The sequence below is a fragment of the Phaenicophaeus curvirostris genome, chromosome Z (genome assembly GCF_032191515.1).
Source record: "Phaenicophaeus curvirostris isolate KB17595 chromosome Z, BPBGC_Pcur_1.0, whole genome shotgun sequence".
Taxonomy (NCBI): domain Eukaryota; kingdom Metazoa; phylum Chordata; class Aves; order Cuculiformes; family Cuculidae; genus Phaenicophaeus; species Phaenicophaeus curvirostris.
Window position 1 is genome coordinate 32,293,611 of NC_091431.1, and position 21,271 is coordinate 32,314,881.

At 38.4% G+C, this 21,271-nt stretch overlaps 1 protein-coding gene across 2 annotated transcripts in view; it reads left to right on the forward strand.

The window, feature by feature from the left end:
* Window positions 1-1,889: 1,889 nt before the first annotated feature.
* The window catches only part of EFNA5 (ephrin A5), a 215,085-nt gene continuing 195,703 nt past the window's right edge, over window positions 1,890-21,271 (forward strand). For both annotated transcript variants that reach the window (XM_069879956.1, XM_069879955.1), the window contains exon 1: window positions 1,890-2,041. In XM_069879956.1, coding sequence (XP_069736057.1) covers window positions 1,917-2,041 — 125 coding nt within the window. In that variant the 5' untranslated portion in view covers window positions 1,890-1,916. The remainder of the gene's footprint in view (window positions 2,042-21,271) is intronic.

Sequence of the window (21,271 nt, forward strand, 5' to 3'; positions counted from 1 at the left end):
GAGCGATTACGTTTGGCGGCGAGGCTGCACAAGATCCAGCCCAACGTCTTCGTAATTTAATTACTCAGGTTTCCAGAAGGTGGGGTTGGGTATTTTTTTTTTTCCCTTAGCGTGGAGGAGGAGAAGCCTGCGACAACGCCTCCTTTCTCGCGTTGCGAGCCAATCGTGTCGAGACTTAAAAAAAAAAAAAAAAAATCTGTAAGCAAACAGCAGGCCGTGCCCCGACTGGCTGCGCCGGCGAATCCCCCCCCCGCCAAGTAAACTGCATGCGAAAATCCCGCATGACCGAGCGGCGGCAGCGCCCGCGCTCCGAGCCGCCCGCCCGCGCCTCGCTCTCGCCGAGCCCCGTCCCCCGCGCGCGCCGGGCCCCACCGCGGGCGCGCGCCTGCATGACCGCCTGCGGGCGCGCCGCCCCGCGCCGCCCCCGGATCGCTGCGGCTCTCCCGCCGCGCGCCGAGGCTCCCGGCTTCTCCAGGCTGCCGATGTCGGATTTACACGCAGCGAAGGGATCGGTCATTGCAAAAGGGGGCGTGACTGTTTAAACATTTTTTTTTTTCTTCCTTCCATAAAGCATTTTTTTTTCCCCCGAAACTGACTTTTGCCCCTCCAATCCTCGTCGCTCCTGACGATCCCTCCCTGCCTGCCGCTGCATTCAAGTTTATTTATTTGCCTGCTGGCGTGGTATATTTTTTCCTTGCTGCTCTCGCTGCTTCGGAGGGAAAAGCGAAGCAGCTGTTGGGCAGCATCGAGAAGAACTGGGTTGTGTTTTTGCTTTTTTTTTTGCCTTATGTAGTTATCTGAGGGGTGGATTCTTTACTCTTACCCCCTCCCTGTTCTTTCAAACCGTTTTGTCCTTCCGCAGAAGTTGATGATCCCGCGGCTGGACGCTGCTGTATCGCGGAGAAGCTCGGGGAAGCTGACGCCGGCGACACCCGCACCTCGCCGCGCCGCCCCGTTCGTCTGCCGAGCAGGAGAGGCCACCCGACGCCGGCATCGCCAGGGCACTTCGCAGGCTCCATTCTCCTCCCATCTCCGAGGCGCTGCGTTTTTCCACACCCTCTCATAAAACAATTCTGTTTTAAATTTCCATCTCCTTGGTTTTCACGCCGCAATATTTCTTGGATCGGCTGGTTTTTTTTAGAATATTTTCCCTGACACCCCCCCCCATTTTCTTCCCTTGCTTTTTTTTTTTTTTTTTCCCCCCTTTTTTTTCTTTTTTTCCCCGCCTTTGCTGTTGATCAGACCTTGGTGCATCTACCGCCCAGGAACAGGAAGGACAAGAGAACCACTCCACAAACTCTCCTTCAAAATACTCTTCTGTGCTGCAGAACAGGCTCCCCGACTCCGTCAGCGCGGCAAACAAACTCCTTAGGGCGCTTTTTTTTTCCCTTTCCCCTCTTTTTTTTTTTTTTCCCCTTTTTGTGTTGTTTTTCATTTGCGGAGGACGAGAGCCAGGAAGGAAGACGCAAACTTTGTACTTCAAGATCCGCCGGTACTTTTCGGCGCTCTCCCCCCCGGCGGCATTAAATACCCGGCCGGGGCCCCTCGGGCTCAGCTCCTTCCCGCCTCCCGGCTCTCCCGCCCGCTGCCCCCGAGCCGCGGGGTCGCTCGCCGGGGGCGGCGGAGCGGTGCCCCTCGCCCGGCGGGCCGGTGCATGTCGCGCCGTGGGCTCCGCACGGGACTCCCGGTGAATGAGCGCCGCCCGGGGCTCACTGCCGCCCCGCGCCTGCCGGGTTGAGGCTCCCTGAGGGACCGGGGGTCCCCCGCGCTCCTCCGCGCCCGCTTGATATCTATCCAGCCCCTCCGCACCGCGGATCCGTCCCGTCTTCCCTCCTCCTCCCCCCGCCCCACCCCTCCTTTCTTATTTCCACCCCCCCCCCCCCGAATTTTTTCCGCGCCCCGTCTCGGCGGGCGCGATGCCGCACGTGGAGATGCTGCTGCTGGCGGCCGCGGCGCTGTGGGTGTGCGTGCGCGGGCAGGAGCCCGGCGCCAAGGCGGTGGCCGATCGCTACGCCGTCTACTGGAACAGCACCAACCCCAGGTACGCGGGGGACCGCGCCCGCGGGAGACGGGGAGCTGTGGCGGGGGGGAGGGGGGTAAAACTTTCTTCTCCGGAGGGTTCGGCGTCGGCCGGCGTCGTCTTTCCCCTCGCGGCCCTCCCCGCCCCTCGCAGCGTTCCCGCGGCGGGCGAGGCGCGGCCGGTGCTGGCTTCGCCGCGGCCCCGCGCGGGGTGGCTGCCCGCGGCGCGCTCCGGGGCGGGCGATGGGCGGGTGCGGCGCCGGGGCCGTGCGGGTGTCGCCCGCGGGGTCTCCGTCGGGGCCGAGCGGCGCTGGCGCAGTCTCCGCGCTCCCCTCGCCGGGAGGCGCGCCGGGGGGTGCTGACAACGGGCTTTCCGTGCGCTCAAACCGACCGACCTGCCGCTACAGGGAGGCTGCGTTCTTTTTTTCTGGCGTTTTCCCGTCATCAGAAAATTTCGGTGCTGTTCCAAATGATATTCGTGTGTTTGGGTAGAAAGTCACCTGAGTGTCAAATTTTTTTATTTTTTGCCTTGTTAAATTGCGTGTGAACAGATTTTTTTTTTTTTTTTAATCTGTCAGGTTAATCTAAGTAAATTTTGTCCTAGGTTATTTCTTTTTTATGTTTCTGATGCTGCTGTTTGGTTTGAGATTACCACATTGATTTTTGTCATAGGTCATGTTTTTTAATAGATCTGTGTTGCTTGCAGAAAACTCCTCTACTTGGTATTCCAGAGTGCCTTCAAAATAGGTAATGCAGAAGTTAATGGGCAGAATTTTCAAGTGCCCGGGGTTAGCTAGTCGTCCAGCACTTTAATACTGCGTTCCTGGTAACAATACCTCATCGATAAATACTTGGCATAAAAAGCTCGAGACAAAGAGGATTTATCCAAAGTAACAGTCGTGCTTGGGAAAGACAGACATTTATAATTTCAAATGCTGATCTGTACGTTTTCCTTCTTCTGTGTGTGTTGCTTGGAAAAAAAAAGCTCATCATAAATAAGATGAAAACTTGCATCTTGCATCACATGTAAAAGAACATACATACCCCAAAACTGGTTGTCTTTCAAAACTACAGTTTTTTTCTCTCGTTAGGCAAAATGAAATGTCACTGCTGGAAAAAAAAAAAATATACACAATACCCACTGAGTAGACGGAAGATTGTTGAAATAAATATGTTTGACTAAATGCACGTGTTGCTGGCAAAACAGCTAAAATACTTTAAAATAGCATTACATTTAGGATTTTTCACTTCTTCTGTCATGTGTGTGATGAGCTTCCACAATAACTGTGTATAGGTAAAGATAGTTGGAGGTATAACCAATGCTTACCTAGTCGGTAAGTATTATGCATTGAATAGGTAATTCAATTATGCATTGAATTTGTAAGGATTCTAGGAAATTTAGCTGTATTTTATTACTGCTGATGAAATCTCTCCTTGGTCCAGCATTAAATATCGGTAGACCGCAAAGAAAACTTAGTTTTGTTATTCTTCTGAATATTAGAGGGGGAATTAGTTATGAAGTATTTTTAAACCTGCACTTTTAAAACCAAACATTTATCCTTGTCTTAAAAATATTCACTGCTATCTGTTTGGACATACTGTGTTTATCTGTGAGTTGAAAATACGAGAAAGAACAGGGTGCAGATTTATTTCTCCTCTGTTTTACACAGTGTGCCAGTTTTTGTGTGCTTTCCGAGGTTACATGATCTTTACAGGAAAACAGGCAAACACCTGATGGATAGGTTTAAGAGACCCAAAGGAAATAAAACACCTCTGTTCTGAATTCGTTTCATGAGAATTTAGGCTGAAGGCGAAATTCACTTCCGTAATCAAAATTTTTAGTGCAGTTAACAGTGTTGCAGGGGTAACTTCAGAGTGATTTATCTGCTTCCAGAAACAGACTCAGGAGATGAACAATCTGGTTTTTATACCAGTAAGTAGGGATTCTTATTTGGCAACAACCCTTTGAATTTATAAGACGAAATATACTGTTATTCTCAAATGTAACCATTGTACTTCAGCTTACTTCTTTGTTATATCTATTCAGAATTGAAAAATCACTGTAGAACTAATTAATTCACTATAAAAATGAAATGATGATTTTGATAGTGATTAAAGGTTCTCTAAATTAAGGTTTCATCAAAACTTGTAAGATTTTAATGGTTGTACATCCCTCTGATACAGTGCTGTTGAGATTTTTAGTATGAAACTCCAGCTATTTATTGAAATACATAAAAATCACATCCATATTAAAAGGCACATTAGTAGATTGATTAGTGGCTCAATTGATAATTGCTCCTGGTATGGACAATATTTTGGTAAATAAAAAATCATAAATCTATTAGCAAGGTTCATATTACATTTCTTGGTTAGTTGCCAAAGTTCTGCTAGAACTATTAAAAAATCTTCAATGATTATTATTGTTAGCGTGTATAAGTAACAAAGTTGTGTGTTCTTACAGAGCCTATCTGTTCTTAGAAATGTTTTAAGTATTCCTGTGCCGTATTTTTGTTATGTATTTAATTGGCAATGTATGTGAAGTACCATAAATGCTCTAGTCCTATTCCAAATAGAAATATGTTTCAGTATTAGAATTTCAAAGTATAATAAAATCAGTTCTTTTAATCCTATTTTTTTGTGGATAGGAAATCAATCCTCAACTAAACTTGAAACTATGTTCCAATATTTTTTGTTATTTATGTAGGTGTAGAATTAAGTGTAGATAAATTGTAATTATCCCCTTCAAGTGCATTACTCTTTCAGCACTGTTTGCATATGGATTCTTATATGGGACAGCAAAATATTATTGTCAGGGAATATTGTTCTGAATCCAACACTTAAAATAGTTCGGAGAGTTTGTTTAGTGTCAGAGCATATCCATTTAATTGTGATTACTAGTGTCTATGTAATTAGAATTCATCCAAAATGTCGTATTCCTCAGCCAAAGTTTGAAGTGGTCTCCTTGGTTAGCGCTTGCTACTGCTTTTCATCTTGTCAGAGTTCAAGCTGAACTACTTGTAGTAATTATTGTTACATATTTCTGCTTGCAGGATTTTGCTTCAAGATTGTGGTTTATATCTAGGTATTTCCCTGTAAGTTGTTTCAGTAGCAAATTATGTAGCTTCATAAATTGTTATTAGTTTCAAGGTGGTTAAAAATACTTGCATTTCAAGAGTAGTTTCTGGTCATATGCAGAGGCCAAACCTTGTTGTCTCATGAAAGCAAACATTTTTTTTATTGGGCTTATTATTGGATTTGGCTGTATCTTACACTAGAAAATTGTGTATAAAATTATATCCACAAGTGAATTATTATAAAGACATAGGATGCTGATATATTTTCTGTTTGTGTATTTATGTGGATAATAAAATCAATTAATCAGATGGCAATTAGAGAGTTTAGATACTGAAAAAGTATTTCAACTTCCATAATTAAGTTCCCATAATTAAGCTTGGTACCACAATTTGATCAAGATTACTGGAGGTTTTTTTTTTAAGATAGACACTTGGGAGCAGCAAACAGAAAAAAAATCAGTGCATGCTTCTGAATATTCTATGCATAAACCAGAATTTCACAACCTGGCTTACTAAATTTAGGTGAGTGTTGTGCCTGAGTATTTATGCACTGATTCAGAAAAGCATCTGACTTCTTTGGATGGCATACTGGTACACTTAAGTTCTGTTGCAGTGGTGGCATTGGATAAATGGCTGAGTACATAAGTGCCTGCCTGAACCAGCCAAATGCAGACTTAATTTAATGAAGCTCTGACCGCGGCTGCTCATGCATGCCTGGCACTTCTCAGGAGTATGCTGGCTGGCACGATGGATGTTTAAATATCCTGCCACTCATTTACACATTTGCAGATATCACCGTGACATTTTGGTTGTATATACTGAGGTCACGTGCCTGGGGTTTTTTTTGTTTTGTTTTGTTTGTTTGTTTTGGCTTGGTTCTTTTCAATTTGGAAATAGTTCTGCCTATGTACAGAGATCAGGGAAACCATGCAGATGTGGTTGTAATAGGAGGAACACAGACATGCTAAGAACAACCAGGAAGTTTGGGATGGAGAGGAGAAAAATCAAGGCACTTAGTTTGGTTTTGGTATTCTGTATGATTTTTATATGTCAAGGGAGGCATAAGAGCTTAAGTAGTTGGGATACACATGCACACACACACACATGCATGAATATAACTGTTTTGAAACAGCATAGCTTTTATTTTGAGAGCATTTTATCCAGCAACTTGCTCTAAGAGCTAAAGAATCTCTGATTGAATTCTTGTAATTAAAAGATGAGGAGTAGAGCCTTCAGTTCTTCACACCTACTTTCTGTGCCTTTGATACTGTCACTAACACTAACATCTCTGAAAGAATATTGGTGTTTATTTTAAAAGTGTGTGTTTGAAACAGTTTGAAAGGTTCTAAGAAAAAACTACATCAAGAACAACAGTTCCACTGGCTTCCATCTTGGTATGTAAGGCATCTTGTTAAGTGGTACATTGTCTTTATTGAATGCTTCTTGTTAAATCTTTTCCAAATGCACACAGTGAGGACAGTTCACTGCATTCTTTCTCTAGCCTTCTGTACTTTTGGAGAGGGACAAAGATGAGCCTTCCTTTCTCTCTTGTATTGGTGTTGCAGTGATCTCAGCAATCTACCACCTTCATGCTGGGCTAAGGAAATGAATGAATGCAGTAATTCAGGAGTCCGATCTCTGCAGTCATATAGAGAATTATATGTAATATATATACATTCACATGTGAATACATTGGCATTTCAATGTGTATATATATACACTTATGTATATGTATGCATATGCACATGTATGTGTGCCATATATGCACTGAAGTGTGTCATTAGAAGGGATGTGGTGTAGAGTAAATAATGAATGTTGTGTGAGAAAATATCTTTGAAAATGAGATTTTGTAATTGATGAACACTGAAATGTTTAGAAAATGAATAGATTTACAAACTAATTCCCAGGTCTCATCTTCCAGCTGAGATGCTTTGTTTTAAAATTAAATATAATAATAATAAAAAAATATTAGTAGAATTAGGGTTTTAGTGCTTGGCCATCTTCGCATTGTGCTGTTTCTTCTCACAGTAGTAGACTCCAGGTCAGTACGTGGGCAGGTGGATGAGCTAGCACTTAGGCACACAAATGTGAAGTGAAAGGGGGAAAATTATAGGGATATGCTTTGAGAACTTTCTAGGCTTATTAAAGTACCTTGTTACTTCTTCATCCCAAACCAGTCTGTGGCTGGGCAGAGTACTGTATTGTTAAAGTATTAGGCTATATGAATGTGCTTGAAGAAGACTGGTCATTCGGATCACTGTAGAGATAATATGCTAAGGAGGATGCAGCCATTCCTGCAGAAAACATGAGGAGACAGTGGTCTGTCCATAGCTATAAAAAGTACCTCTGGCCAACTGTTTTTGATTTTTTTTTAAATGCATTTAGAAGTAGTTTGGAACTGGGATTTTCTCCAGCAATCACTCTTTGCTCTACTACCTATTTCTGAGCATTGTTTTTTAAAAGATGTCTTTAGTCTTACTCTTAATCTAATCTTCTAGTGATTCTGAATGGTGTAATTCACTGCTGAAAATTAAGGGTCCTGTTTTGTTTAAGCTTTTGTTGCACTTAAGCTTAGTATACAGTCAGTCAGCAGCACACCAATATAATGAAATGGAAATGTTTAGTTTAAAATAAACAGACACTTTATTGAAATTGCTTTCTGGTGGTATTACAGTGAGTAAGCCCTACTGTAACGTACTTCAGCATAGCTGAATGGAAGAATAGAATACTTCATGCATTAGAATTCTTCCTTGTATTTTTGCATTTTCCCTATTAATTGTACTCTCTACAGGCTAGATTGTGGTTGAGCTTATTTAAAATGGTGGGTATTATTTTATAGTGTGCAAACATGTAGACGCCTGCAATCCTCTTTTTTAAGAAACTGAGCATAGGTTGTTCTATTACAAAGCCACAAATTCCCATTCGTACACATTTTTAAAAAATAGATTCTGTTGCAATCAGGTATTTGAGTATGTACTTAAAAAGGATGCTGTTCCATGAAGATTAAGCCTGTATTTCACTCCTGTAGAATGCCAAGGTTTCCAATAAAAGGAACATACCACCCCCACCCTACCCACCATATATATATATCTTTTTTTTTGTCTGGGGAAGTAACCTTCATATTTTACTGTGCTCATGTAAATGAAAAAGCATAGTTAGATTCTAGATTTATGAAAAAAAAAAGTGTTTGTTATTTCTGGCTGTGGCAAAATGTAGAGGAATGGTTTGATGCCCGTATTCTGCTAACTGGTATGCCAGGAGTTTCGTGGCCCTTTTTCTCTTTAAATGCATGACCAGTAAAAGTGCTGTCAAAAGAAAAGTCAGCTAATGAGAAGACAGACAAAACTCCTGTAAATTAGCAAGATCTGTGTGTACTGCCAATACTAACTTATAGCACATTCTTCAGGTTCTGCAGTTTTTACTTGAGAAGCCTTGAAAATTACAGTTCTCATTATAACTTGCGTTACAGTCTGATGAAAGAATTTACCTATTGATGCTGATATATGGTGTGGAAAAAAGGGCTCATAGGCTGACCAAACCTGTAGGTACAGTATTAGTTAATTTTTACTTTGTTAATTTCCTTTTTTGTTGTTAGATCTGCATATTAATGTAATGAGGACCTGTTCAACAGTAATGCCCACAATGAAAAATTCTACGTTTTTTGAAATTGAATGAAAAATTCTACTTTATTTTTTAAACTCGGTAATTTTACGGGTTTTGTTTGTTTTTGTCAAACTCTTGAAAGACTGTCTTATTTGATAGGTAGCATTTTTATTTTATGACAGTCATGATAAGTGCTGGAGTGCAGAGAAGGAGTGATTTGCTTGTGAATAATCTGGTGAGGCAAAAGACTGTAATGTGTTCCCTTTGATGCTGATCAACCTCTGCTAAAATATCTGCTTGTTTTATTCTTAAAATTTGGCCTTGGGACATTTAAAAGGACACATTGGCCAAAATATATTTTTTTGCTGTAGTTGATGTTTGCTGTGTAACATTACATTCTTTATTTGTTAGAATAATATAATCTTTCCTCCCCCAAATTATTTATTTTTTTCTTGCTTGAGGGTGGATGCTGGCCAGTAGCGGAGTGTTCACATTGTGTGAGAAGTTCATCAGTGGTAGTTGAGCACTGCAGCCTTTCCTTAGTGGATAGCAATGAAGTACTTATCTTTTTTCTTTGTGGACTTGAAATTAGTATTTTCATATTACAATTCAGAAGAAATTCCTTCTCTCTACAGACATTCAAATCACCTTATCTTGTCACACAGGGAATTGCTAAGTAATATATATTAATTTTTATTATAATACTAATACCACACAGATTTTTAATTTTAATTTTAACATTTGTTTTGGTTCTGTAAATACATTTGAGTATCTTTTCTCAGGCAGTCGATACATTCTAAGTCCTTTTGTCAAAACTAGACAAAAAAATACTGAATCTCTCAATGTCTAATATTTCATTGTTTTGATAGTGCTGTGCTGTGTAAATAAAATACAGATGTATTTTTTGTGAGGAAACAGAAAAAAGTATTTTACTTTACTTAGTGGCAAATTTGATGACGAACTTTGTAACACAGTTATTAGTCTGTGGAGATGCTAGTTCATCAGTGCACATGAGGACTCTTGTCAGATTTAATGATGAAATTCCCCTGGAATTGTTAAAAGTTGTTACAAAGAATTTTGCTAATTAATGTTGTTAATGAGCAGGAAAACCAGTTGCATTTTTGGTTTGTGTTAGTTTTTTTTTTTTTTTTCTTGATGCCTGATCTGATTGTAAAAAAAAAAATAGTTATGTAGTCATACAGGCAGGTTGTTTAGTCAGCAGAAGTTAACAAAGTAGCAGCTATCAATCCTGCTCTCTTTCCTATTGTTTCCAGAAAAGAAGGAAATAAACAGAGACTCTGGAATTTGGGAGTATTGACCTTCTGACATGCACGCACAGCATGGTCATTGCACTGGCACATAAAGTGCCTTAAGCCATGGTAATGGCAAACTGCATTTTTGAAGTTACTGATATAGGAGCCAGCTGGATGGGGGATGGAGAGCCAACATTGATTCTGCAGCTATTTGCAAGTTACACTTTAGAGTCAGACAGCTTCACTTTTATATTCCCAAACTTACCACTTAGGAATAATGTTGCTTTGTTCAGCTTAGCCAGGGATTTGTGACAGCTACAGAGACTTAGAACTGTTTGGTCCAGAATTGTGTGGTCATTCTTCATAGAGGTCTGCTTCACAGAGTAATTACATTCATCTGGTAATGGGGGAGGGATGAGAAACAGTGAAGGGATATTCAGATATAGCATTCTTCAAGGAAAATGTGCATCCACATTAGCCAGTTGCTTTTTTAAAGGTTCTTAAAGATAAAGGCAGAGGTTTGGATAAAGTGGTTAAAAGCCAATTCAGACTCATATCTTCAGACATGATCTTCTGGATAAGCTCCCCTTGCGTAGCCTGGAAAGGACTTAATATGTTGTGTACTGCAACAGCTCTCTTCCTTCCTTGTTTTTTTTTTTTTTAATTTGTTTACAGTCATTGTTCCAGTACACTTACACATCTTTTTGCAGTTCTTTTCAGTCTTACTTTATTAAAAATTAGTGATCCATCACTAAGAGGGATACAGTACAAATACTGGGGCTCCCGAAAGGGAGGTTTCGTGCCAAACCAGAAGAAATAATAGGGATACAAAAGCTGCCAAAAAGTGTGTCTCCCAATTGCTAATTAATCAGGCGAAAAAGCACCTCAGCAACTACAGTTGAATGTGGAACAGTTCATTGTAAATACTGAATAAAGATATGTTAAGGGAGCATAGTATCTTTTTGTTTGTAGCTATGTATAATTAAAACAAAAAGCCAACAATGTGCCAGAGTTAGTGGGAATTTCTTTTATGTTGATGGCATTGTCAGTGAATAGGTCTCTCAAAAAAATCCATGCTACTTTTGAACAAAAAGAACCCCAAACTTTTTGTTTAGGTTTTTTTGTATCTGTTTTTAAGATGGTGGTTATAAATAATAGTATCTACAGGCAACAGGCAAAACCTTAGAGAAGATACTTTAAAAAACACATATCTTCAGTAATCTGGGTTACGAGGTATATGGGAGAAAAAGAACCATAGCTGTGAATATCTGGTATCCAAAGCTGCCACTCACTTTTGGCACAGCTCCCATCACAGTCGCTGTGCCCATAATTAAATGCCTGTCATTAGTGTATTTTTTCATAACATTTACAATGGAAAAGGCAAGGGGTCCTTGCAGTGCGATGGCTGGCAGGGGAACAATAAAAACTAATTACACACTCCGCTGTCACCATTGTCAGCTCTGCTTTTGGGGGGAAAGAACATGGAAAGTCTGTGCCTAATAATTATATATATAAAATTATATATGTACGATACTCAATTGGGGAAACTCAGTCATAGTGAAGAGACATTTACTTGAAAGTTTATTATTGCTGCATTCAAAAAGTCTTAATACTAGGGTTGTATTTTTCACCTCACTTACACCTAAGTTGCATACACTTTTCCGTTTGCATTTCAGACAATTTTGCATTTCTCTCTTTCTGTATTGCATGCTTTCTGGTGAACTGAGCTTTTCAAAAAAATTGCTGGGACAAAAGCTGGTAGTTGCCAGCATTTATGGGTATAAATAATCTTATCCTTTGTATGCTTTTGCTTGTGTCCTGCTTAGTAAACTGGATTTAAAAAAAGCTGGAGGAAAGCAGCTAGTTGCACATTCACCTTTGCTTTTGCTTTCACCCAGTGGTGTGCAGGTCATCTTCAGCAAAATTGGGTTAAGATTTTGGAGTACTGAAATATTTCTTTGGTGAAATATGTGCCAGTTCTATTTACCAATGCATGTACATATTTCCAAATGCAAGATAAGTGTGTAATTGCCAAGTTAATTATCTTCTATGATGTCCTTAAAGACACTGAAGGAGTAAAGTTGTGCCTTCACACTGATGTTTATTTTTGTAGCCTGTAAAATGAAAAATTTATTTAAGCAGGGTTTTTAGTCCACTGATTAAAAAAAAGAATGATTCCTCAGAACCAGAATTTTAAATATATTTAGGTACCTGGAGTTGCGGGTGGGAGCCGTGTGGGATTTTTGAAATTGCTTGGTGCCTGACTGCCTTAGATTTTATTTCTGCATTTTTATACCCATAAGTACTTAAATATCTTTCAAAAAAATATCCCTGAAGCTGATTAGGGAAAGTACTTTAAATAAAAATCCTAGTTTTTAAAACTTGCTGGAGTCAGTCAAATGGAAGTCCAGTTTTTATTTGAATTGTATGCTTTGATAGATATTTCAGGATCTAGTGTTGCTCTTTTTTTAATACACCATCTTTAGATGTTTTTTTTCTTGCTTGGTACTTTTCAGGTAAGTAAAGTTTATTGAAGTAAGAAGATTCTCCCACTGCCTTGGATGGGAGTTGAATTAGGGCCTGTATTGATGACTTTATGGGATAGTTCATGAATAAGAGTTTCAGTAGTTAGGCTTGTCAATTTTTGAGAGACCATGCAATCTGTGTGAATCAAATCTAGTGAGAGGGCATAGCAGGATGGGACTCTTAAGTCCCTGTAGGTATTTGTCAGTCAGGTCCGTAGAAGTTCTAGACTGGAATTTTTGGAACAGTTTTTGCAGAGTTGGGACCTTCACCTTTGGGGTGCTGAAAAGGAGTAAAAGTGAACCTAGTGGAATGAGTAGTTGCTTTGCTGCCAGCGGTTTCAAGTGAGAACTGGCTTATTGTACGTGATTAGCAGATAGACATTAATGAAACTCTGAGGCGTTGGGCGCTTTATATAGAGGAGAACAATTCAGTATGTGCCCAAACAAAACATTAGTTTAAGATTATGAGGGTAAAATCAGTACACCACTGCGATACAGGTTAGGTATTTCCAAATCACTGCATGCAATATACTGCTCTCTTCTAGTTAGGATATTCCTTAAAGGCCTGATGGATCTCGTGAATGTCCTGACCAGACAGATTTGTTTCCTCCCTAAAATATTTAAAACACTGTATTTAGGAAAGAAGTCTCTGTTTTCTAGAACCTAAGTCCCTATTATACTGGAGAGTGCTACTTCTCCTTGCAAATGTAAATTCTTTAATTTGTAAACCATGTAATTTACTACCTGCTTAGCAAAATGATGAGCAGGGATTCTTGTTGTGTGGCATGCTAACTGTATTTCTTGAAACAGTTGCATTTAATGGAGTATCAAGTATTACATATTTTAGATTTTCAATGGACTTGCTGATGTCTAGTGGCTAATGAGGTGCTCTGAGAGGAAGATACAGCTTTCAGGAAATGTGGCACACGTTTAATTTGAGAAGACAGATGTTGATGACATAAATCTCTTTTTCTTAAAATTGAGTCTTGCAAAAAACCAAGCTCTAATTCTTAAACTGTATCTTATCATGCATACATTTGAAATGTATTGCGTTTTGTAGTCTTTGTGTTGATCTCTCTTGGTAGATCTGGTTGTCAAACCTTAGGCCCAGTTTAATGTTGCTTGTGTATATTTGTAGCAAATTGCCTACAGAAATCTTTGAAATTTACTATGAAGTTGCTTTTTAAAATGTATTTTAAAAATGTCCTGTGGATGTTTAATATGTTCTCATGTTGCGTGCACAAATGTAAAGGAATGCATACACGATTTTATTGAGGAACTTTTGTCTTATACAGTCCTCAGTCAAACTACCTTTACAAAAATACTAGGAGTACTTCCTGCAGAGAACATGATCATCCTTGCTTAAACATATTAAATATAAATCACTGTCTTAACATTTGGTACAAAAGTTATATTGGAAATAGGAATTTCACTAACAGAGGTTCTGTACATTTGTTGGAGAGTTTCAAGAGTATGAAGAGATTCTTCATTAAAATAAAAACAAAATAAGGAAGTGTGGTGTTATTTGCAGTGTCTTTAATCAGGGTGGTATGAAATTTCTCATTAAGGTTAAGATGCACATTATCATAACAAATGACAGTGTGGATGAAGAAGGAAAATTAATTAGAGTAGATCATACATGTTTCTCATTATATCATTGCTATTCACTACGTTCAAATTCCAAGCAAACTCTTTCTCTGTGTCTCAATTATATAAAACTTGTGAAGAACACTTTGTGAAGAGAAGCTCTGTATGCAGTATTTCTAGTCTGAAGCACAATACTTAGCTTTTTTTTCCTTTCAAAAAAAGCTTTTTAGTGATTTACAGCATCACTTTAATATTACTTTTTCAGACTGTCTGTGATTGAACTACATTTTATAGGTTACTGTAAAAAGAAATCTCCATTTTCCATTTTTCATACTAGCTGTCTTGATTTAGTGCTGATATAATAGTGTTCTTCAGAACAAAGCATTTGGAAGAGTTTCATTAGCTCTTTATTTTAGGTGTACAGTTTGGAGCCAATACATTAATACTGATGAAAGCTGTTTTGCCTTTATAACTTGTGTGACTAAGTCAGACCATTGCAGTGGCCAGTTAGGATTTCTCTGCTCTTTTTTTCTTATGTACAGCAGAGGAATTATTGCATCTTTTTTGTGTTTATGTGGTTGTTTTCTTCACAAAACTAGTACAGTGCATACCTACAGGACTTGATTTTTAGATTAGAATTCCTATCAGGTAGGTTTAACCCAATCTTCTGATCTGTTTTCTTTTGTATTTAACCCTGCTCTAAAGACAGAATATCCTCTGCTGCCCACACTGTTGTGAAAATGTCGGACACAAAGCAAGTCTTGGTAGTGCCTTAGTCACAAAAGTATGATGATGCACCTAGGTGAAAAAGTTCTATAGTTTTCAGTTAAATGTGCTAGAGATTAGTATTGTTACCTGTGATTCCTGTTAGGGATAGTATTCATAATAGTTTCAGCCTGAGAAACATCCCCACCTTTGAGAAAAAGAAGAAAAAGAATAAGATAAATTCATAGATTTTAGAAAAAACATTTCCTACACTCTTTATTTACTGTGGCCCACATTACTGCACTGATATTCATATTTAAATATAAATATATCAGAAGCAAGAACAGTGTTTATACAAATATGGCTTGTCAGTTGAGAAATTATCTGAGTAACACCTAATATCCTGGGATTACTAATTACCTTATTTTCCTGCAGTATTCTGTAATAATTGATTTGGAATAGACAGTAAATAGTATTCTGCAATACTTATCTGGTGAATAGAGGGTCAAAGAAGGAGTGTGTTAACATACTCTGACTGGACACTGTGCTTTGTTAACATGAAGTTCCTATTAAGTTTACTGCATCATTTGGGTTATTATATTTTTTAAGTTGCCATTGTAGAAGAGGGTAAAGTTAAGTATCACCTGTTAAGTTGACAGTACATTGTGCCTCATTCTTTTTTACTCTTTTCCAAATTTCAAAACAATTATTAGCAATGCTAAGATATTTTTTAAAATAGCACATGATTGAATCTCTCTAAAAAGATTTACTGTGTATTTTCATTTACTGCTTCTCAAAGCTTGTTGTATTTCTTATTTTGGGTGTTGTTTACTGAATTTTCAGCTGCTATTTTAGACATGGTTACACATTTATTTTGTATATATTAAAGTTTATTTATTCATATATTGATTAAAATTCTCACCCTGCATATGGGGTTAGGAGAATATATAAATATATAAAAGAAAGGTAAGTGAAATTTGTTACGAACCTATTTTGGTACAAGGAAGCCTGTGTTTATTTCCTTAGGATTGGGAAGCATCATAACTTTAATCTTTTGAGCTCTGTTTTGGAAATAAGCAGTTCTTGCCTCTGTTGCAGATGTGTTTGTGTCTTCCTTTAATTGTACTGGTTCTTTCTACCTGTCTTTTGGTGCTTGTAAGCTTTCCTGCATTTTCTTAAAGGAATGAAAGTGGTTGGGAATCCCATCTGATGTTATCAAATTTTAAAAATCAATCAAATGCCATGACAATAATGCAACATTCTCAAATAAAGCAACTCAAACAATCAAAACTCCTTGCACATGAAAACTGAACATATGCATTGGAAAGGTGCATCTGTTTTGCTGTTGCATTCCCTTTAACCCCAGGACTAACCTAAATTGTATTTTTCATAAGATCCTGACACATCTGAAGTTAAAGCTGTAATTTTTCCTGTTTTAACAATGGGTTGTCAGACTCTGACTCAAAACTTTCAGTGGAGTCTAACATGAGAAAGCGTGTTCAGACAGGACTGTAACCACTCTAAGCAAAAAATCATACAGCTGCCTTCCAGTTTGAACAGGTAAATGATGATTGTCAGTCCACTTGTACTTAACTGTCAGAAATGTGGTTTTGGGAGGGGTTTTTGGTATTATGTGGGTGGTTATGGGAAGAAAAGGAAGAAGCTGAAGAAGCGAGGTATATGCTACAAACAATAACCTCAGTTTTCTGTCCAGATGCTTCTTTTGATTTTGTTGGTTTTGCTGCAGTTCTGCAGACGTCTGTGAACAGATGAATACTCTTACAGAAGCATGACTGCAATGAAAAAAGAAAAAAATAATCATGAGATTTTACTTAGAAAAGTGTTTATTTAAAAGCATTAATTGTACTTTCATTACGTGTGAAGTCATCCTTTTTTGGGTCAAGTGGTTACATGTTGCATATAGCTTAGGTCCTTAATGTGAAAGACAGTTTCTGACCCTTTTTTTTTCTATCTTTGTTTTCTTAATAAGCTGAAAGTATGCTTTTAACTTCTGTTATTTTAACATCAGAAGATTGTATCTGTGCAAACAGGTGAATTCCTATAATGCATGGTCAAGCCATAATTGGTAGTCATGTTGTGACTGAGGTGCTGCAAAGAGAATGAGAGCTTTAGGTAGTTGATGAGGTGGGTTTCTTTGCATACTTTGTTTGCTTGGGTCACTAAATAGACTTGTTAGTAGATGTCTGATGTGTGATTTTCAAATTTTGCTAATCAGCTTCAGGAGGAAAAGTAATTTCCTAATTATAAGTGGCTGTTTAGTCCTTGAATATAAGTTCCGATATTGTTCAGTGTCCTGTATATCTTCTGTGTCCCTCTTCCCTTTTCCTTGTTTAGTTTTTGTTCTGTGTTCTTGAGTATTTCCAAGAAAAACGTTCTTTGGTTGTAGTCTGCTTACACTCTTATTTTCGCCTGGTTAGAATAAGATCAGGTAAGGTTTTGGGGTTCCCAGCTAGTGCATTCTGCTTGGAAGGAGCCATGAAACAGGCTTCAAACTGCAGCAGATCTTAACTAGGTCTCTCCTTCAAAGCTCTCTTGAAAGACTTGAAAGGCTCCTGTTATTTCTTTTCAGTCAACGCTCCATAGCCAAGGCTATGGTATGTATATGTTAGGATTAGGGAAGTTAAACGGTGAACACAGCTGGGGGTGTAACTGCTCAGTGTACAGGAGAGGGAAACCTCCAACAAAGAAGTGGCAAGGAGATGCTTTGGATTGTATAGAGGTGCTCGGTGAATGTAGCCCTAGCATCATTTAGGTAGGATGTGGAGAAGGTGTACAAGCTTCCTGCCAAAGCTTCTGTAGTCCTTTGTGAACAGCTAGGTAATGAAGGTAGATTCTTGGGCACCTTTCTCTCCCTCACTGGATCTTTAATCAGAGCAGCAATGGATGAAGTCTTTTGGAGAGTTTAACCACTGTTGTTCCATTCCATTTAACTGTTGTCTCGGCTGTGCAGAAGGTAGGCAAGATGCTGAAGATGTAGTTTTAGTTAGGCCACTGTTTATTAATTTGGCAACAAAACACAGTTCAGGTTGTTGCACTCTCCCTAGACAGTCCATCCTTGTTGGAGAAGCTTCTGCCAGCCAGTGCTGTGTAGGAGATAAGCCCCTGTTCTAAGGAGAGATTTTGAGCTGTCTCATCTGTTCATACCTGCCTGTCCCATTTCTGTTTTCCTTAGAACTGTTTTTTCCTAAGTTCCTTCCAAATAGTCGTTTGCCAGGGTATTTCATGTCTTCATAGGATGAGTACTTGTGTTGACTCGGAGGGTAATACAGCCTTCTACATTACATTCACCTGAGCTGAATCTCTGTGTGCATATAGATCCATGACTTGCTGTGATAAAAGTGAAATTCATCTCACCAGGCTTCCTAGCTCCCTCTCTCCCTTCCTGCCCAAGAAAAACCTTCAAAGAAAATATGATTAACATTGTACCTGCTGCCAACTCTAAAAAGAAAAAATCTTTCCTGCTGATCATTTTTCGCTTCTAGATAGGTGCTCCTTGAATGTGATGAAAGAGATGTGTTGCACATATTTCACAATGGTCAGCTGTCCTCATTCCTTTTTATTTTGTCTCAGTTATGTTCTCCATTCCTGCCTGTCCTTCAGTCTAGATGATGTAAGGAAACTTCAAAGGACCCATGACCTCCTTTTCTTCTTACTTGCTAGACAAAGCCTTGCTCTCTGCATTTAAGATTACGGAAATGACAGTGTATCTATCTCATTATGGTAAAGCATTTTGGGATATTTTGAATATGAAAGGAGTGGTATAAATGCAAATTGTGTTTACCCTTCTCAGATGGGAATAGTATTGTCTTATTACTGCACTGGTCCTTTATCTAGGAAGGAGGAGTGCTTGACATCGCACTAATGACAGCGAGTTTGCATTGTGCTTCCCTTCCACCCTCTTGCAGCACTATAGCAGGAAGAAGCCTAGTTTTCAAGGGTAGGCTAGGAGAGGTTGAAACAAGGATGGGAATTATCTGAATTATGAATATACAGTTGATAAGAAACTTCAAATACAGTGCCTTAATGCTAGCGAAAGCATCATTTCTTGAGGTTATAAAGAGCAGTACCATTTCAAAACCAGAAAAAATTACTTGATAAGTAGGTAACACGTTATTATAAATTGCTGTGGAACAATGTGATTGAATGTTGGTTAACTAAGATTTTAATTTCACTAGATATTAGCTGATTTGGTGTTCAGAATACTCAAGAATATAAAATCTGTTACGTTGAAGTAGATACCCAACCATTGCAATCATGTTCCTTTTTTTGTTTCCGTGATGAGAATACTCTGTAAAACCTATATACTGACCACCAGATTATGTTCAAGTTCGTTTATCTCTTCTGAAGACACAAGTGCATAGTTGAGGCACTGGTATTTGTGATACGGAGCAGGAATGTTTATAATTTTTTTTATTTCTACAGTGAATCTGTTTTGTTTGAAGTAGTATTTTAAACCCATAACAGATTTACATCTTCTTGATTTTCCAGTTTGAACTATTATTTATGTTTTCTTCTGTCTTGGAGTTTAAATCCACAGCTGGAAAATATATTTCACTGAAAACCACTGCATCACAAACACCAGCTTGAAGAAGTTAAACATCATTAAAAAGAATTTTTGTGTATGCCTTGAATGTGAAGTGACTTTCAATAAAGCAGCCAGTATAAGGAAACAAGTAACCAGACTCTTGCCTAGGCCCCTTTCTTTACTTTTAAAATACCATTCTTTCTTGTGTACATGCCTCTCTTTCTCCTTCTTCACCTAACACTACAATTTTAATATTCTGATTGATATTTTACAGAGAGTGAAATTCAGAGATACTGCTTCTTCAACAATCAGAACACTTCTCTGTTACATGAGCCATAAGGTTTTTATTTTAACCTTAAAGCATGTGTGTATGAGAATAAAATGCCTGCACTTTGGAAGGGTTTATTGTTCAGACTGGAAAAGAACATATTGTACAAATTGTCCCTCTTCTACTTTTAAAATTTAGTGGAGAGTTGTTTCTTTGTACTGGCTAAATCAGCTGTTCTAAATGACACTCCTTTGTGAATTGACTGGCCTTCATTTGAAAAAATGCTAATCAAAACTTTAATGTATTTATGTGCTCTTTTTCTTCAGTCTCATGCTAAAACACCCCAAGAATTGTGTTCCTTCAGTACTGTAGCTGATATTTCAGCTGTAACCATGTTGTTTTTTAGGAAAAAGAAGTTTTTTAGAAAGCATATAAGTTTTAATATAAACATGGTCTTGCATTTTTTTTTGTCTCTTTAACACTACAGTTTCCTGACAGCTCTATAATTCTGCTTTATTTTGTACACTAGCATTTTCAACAGCTGTTTTCCCAATTTAGCAGAAGCCAGTCTGAAAAACAGGTAGTTGTTGTAACTTACCACTGTGCACTGAATTGCACAGGGTTTCTTCAGATTTTTTGATTCTTTTATTCTGTAAGCATTTATCTGAATTTCAAATTAGTGTGATAATTGTATCATATTAATGCAAAAGGTGCTCCTTCATATGAAGTTATATTCACTGTTTCTCTTAGAAGTTCTATATTTATCATTCCTGTTTTATAATAACAAAATCTTATAGTGGACAAATATCACAAAATTGAATAGTTTTATTACAATTTTTAATGTAATTTTTAAAAATCCAATTTGAGCAATGTTTTCTTAAAAGAACTTGAAGAATTAAAATGTTGAAAGGCTGGGGCAAGTTGAATTTCTCCTGCACTTTTCTCAAGAGGGGCGTTTTATTTTACAGTAGGAGTCTTTAAAGACCAAAACAAAGTCATTTAAAGACCTTTTAGGCATGTCTCCATGAAGACTGAAGCAGTGGATGGTGGCACAGGCAGCAACATAGTTATACTGTTTAGTGCACAAATAACCATTTACACCTTTCACATTGAAAAAAGACCTGCTTGAGTACAGAGGGAAGAAAACCCCTCATCGTTTGTGCAGGTACAGATTTTCAGTTCAGCTTCACTCTAATCAGATTCTCGGTTTGATTGGTATAGCTTGTTTGCTGTGGCAGTGTGGCCTTTCAGTGAATTAATTGAAATCACAAAATACAAATAGCTGTTCTCCTAGAGCGTGGGGTTTGTGCTTAGCCAGTCAGTTGCTTTAGGTAGATTAATGAGGGAGGTACACAGCGTCCTCTAAGTGAACACAGCTGACATGTCTTTGCTTCTGTGTTTTGGATTCAGAAAGTAGTTGAGTTCTATGTTCTTCTAAATTTGCTTTTTAACCAGATTCTGAATTGACTTGTTCATTTGTAACTAATGAGAAATTTTAAAGTTGAGGTTTAGCAGGACTAAACTTAACTTGGCTTCAATACCAGACGATGCTGCTGAATTTGGGCAGTGTAGTTTTATTTCTTGACGATGAAATACTGGTTTTCATGGCTATATTTTAATTGTAATGGGAGGATAGTTTAGGATATGAAATTCACCACAATATGCAGGTATATATTTTTGTTATGATACAT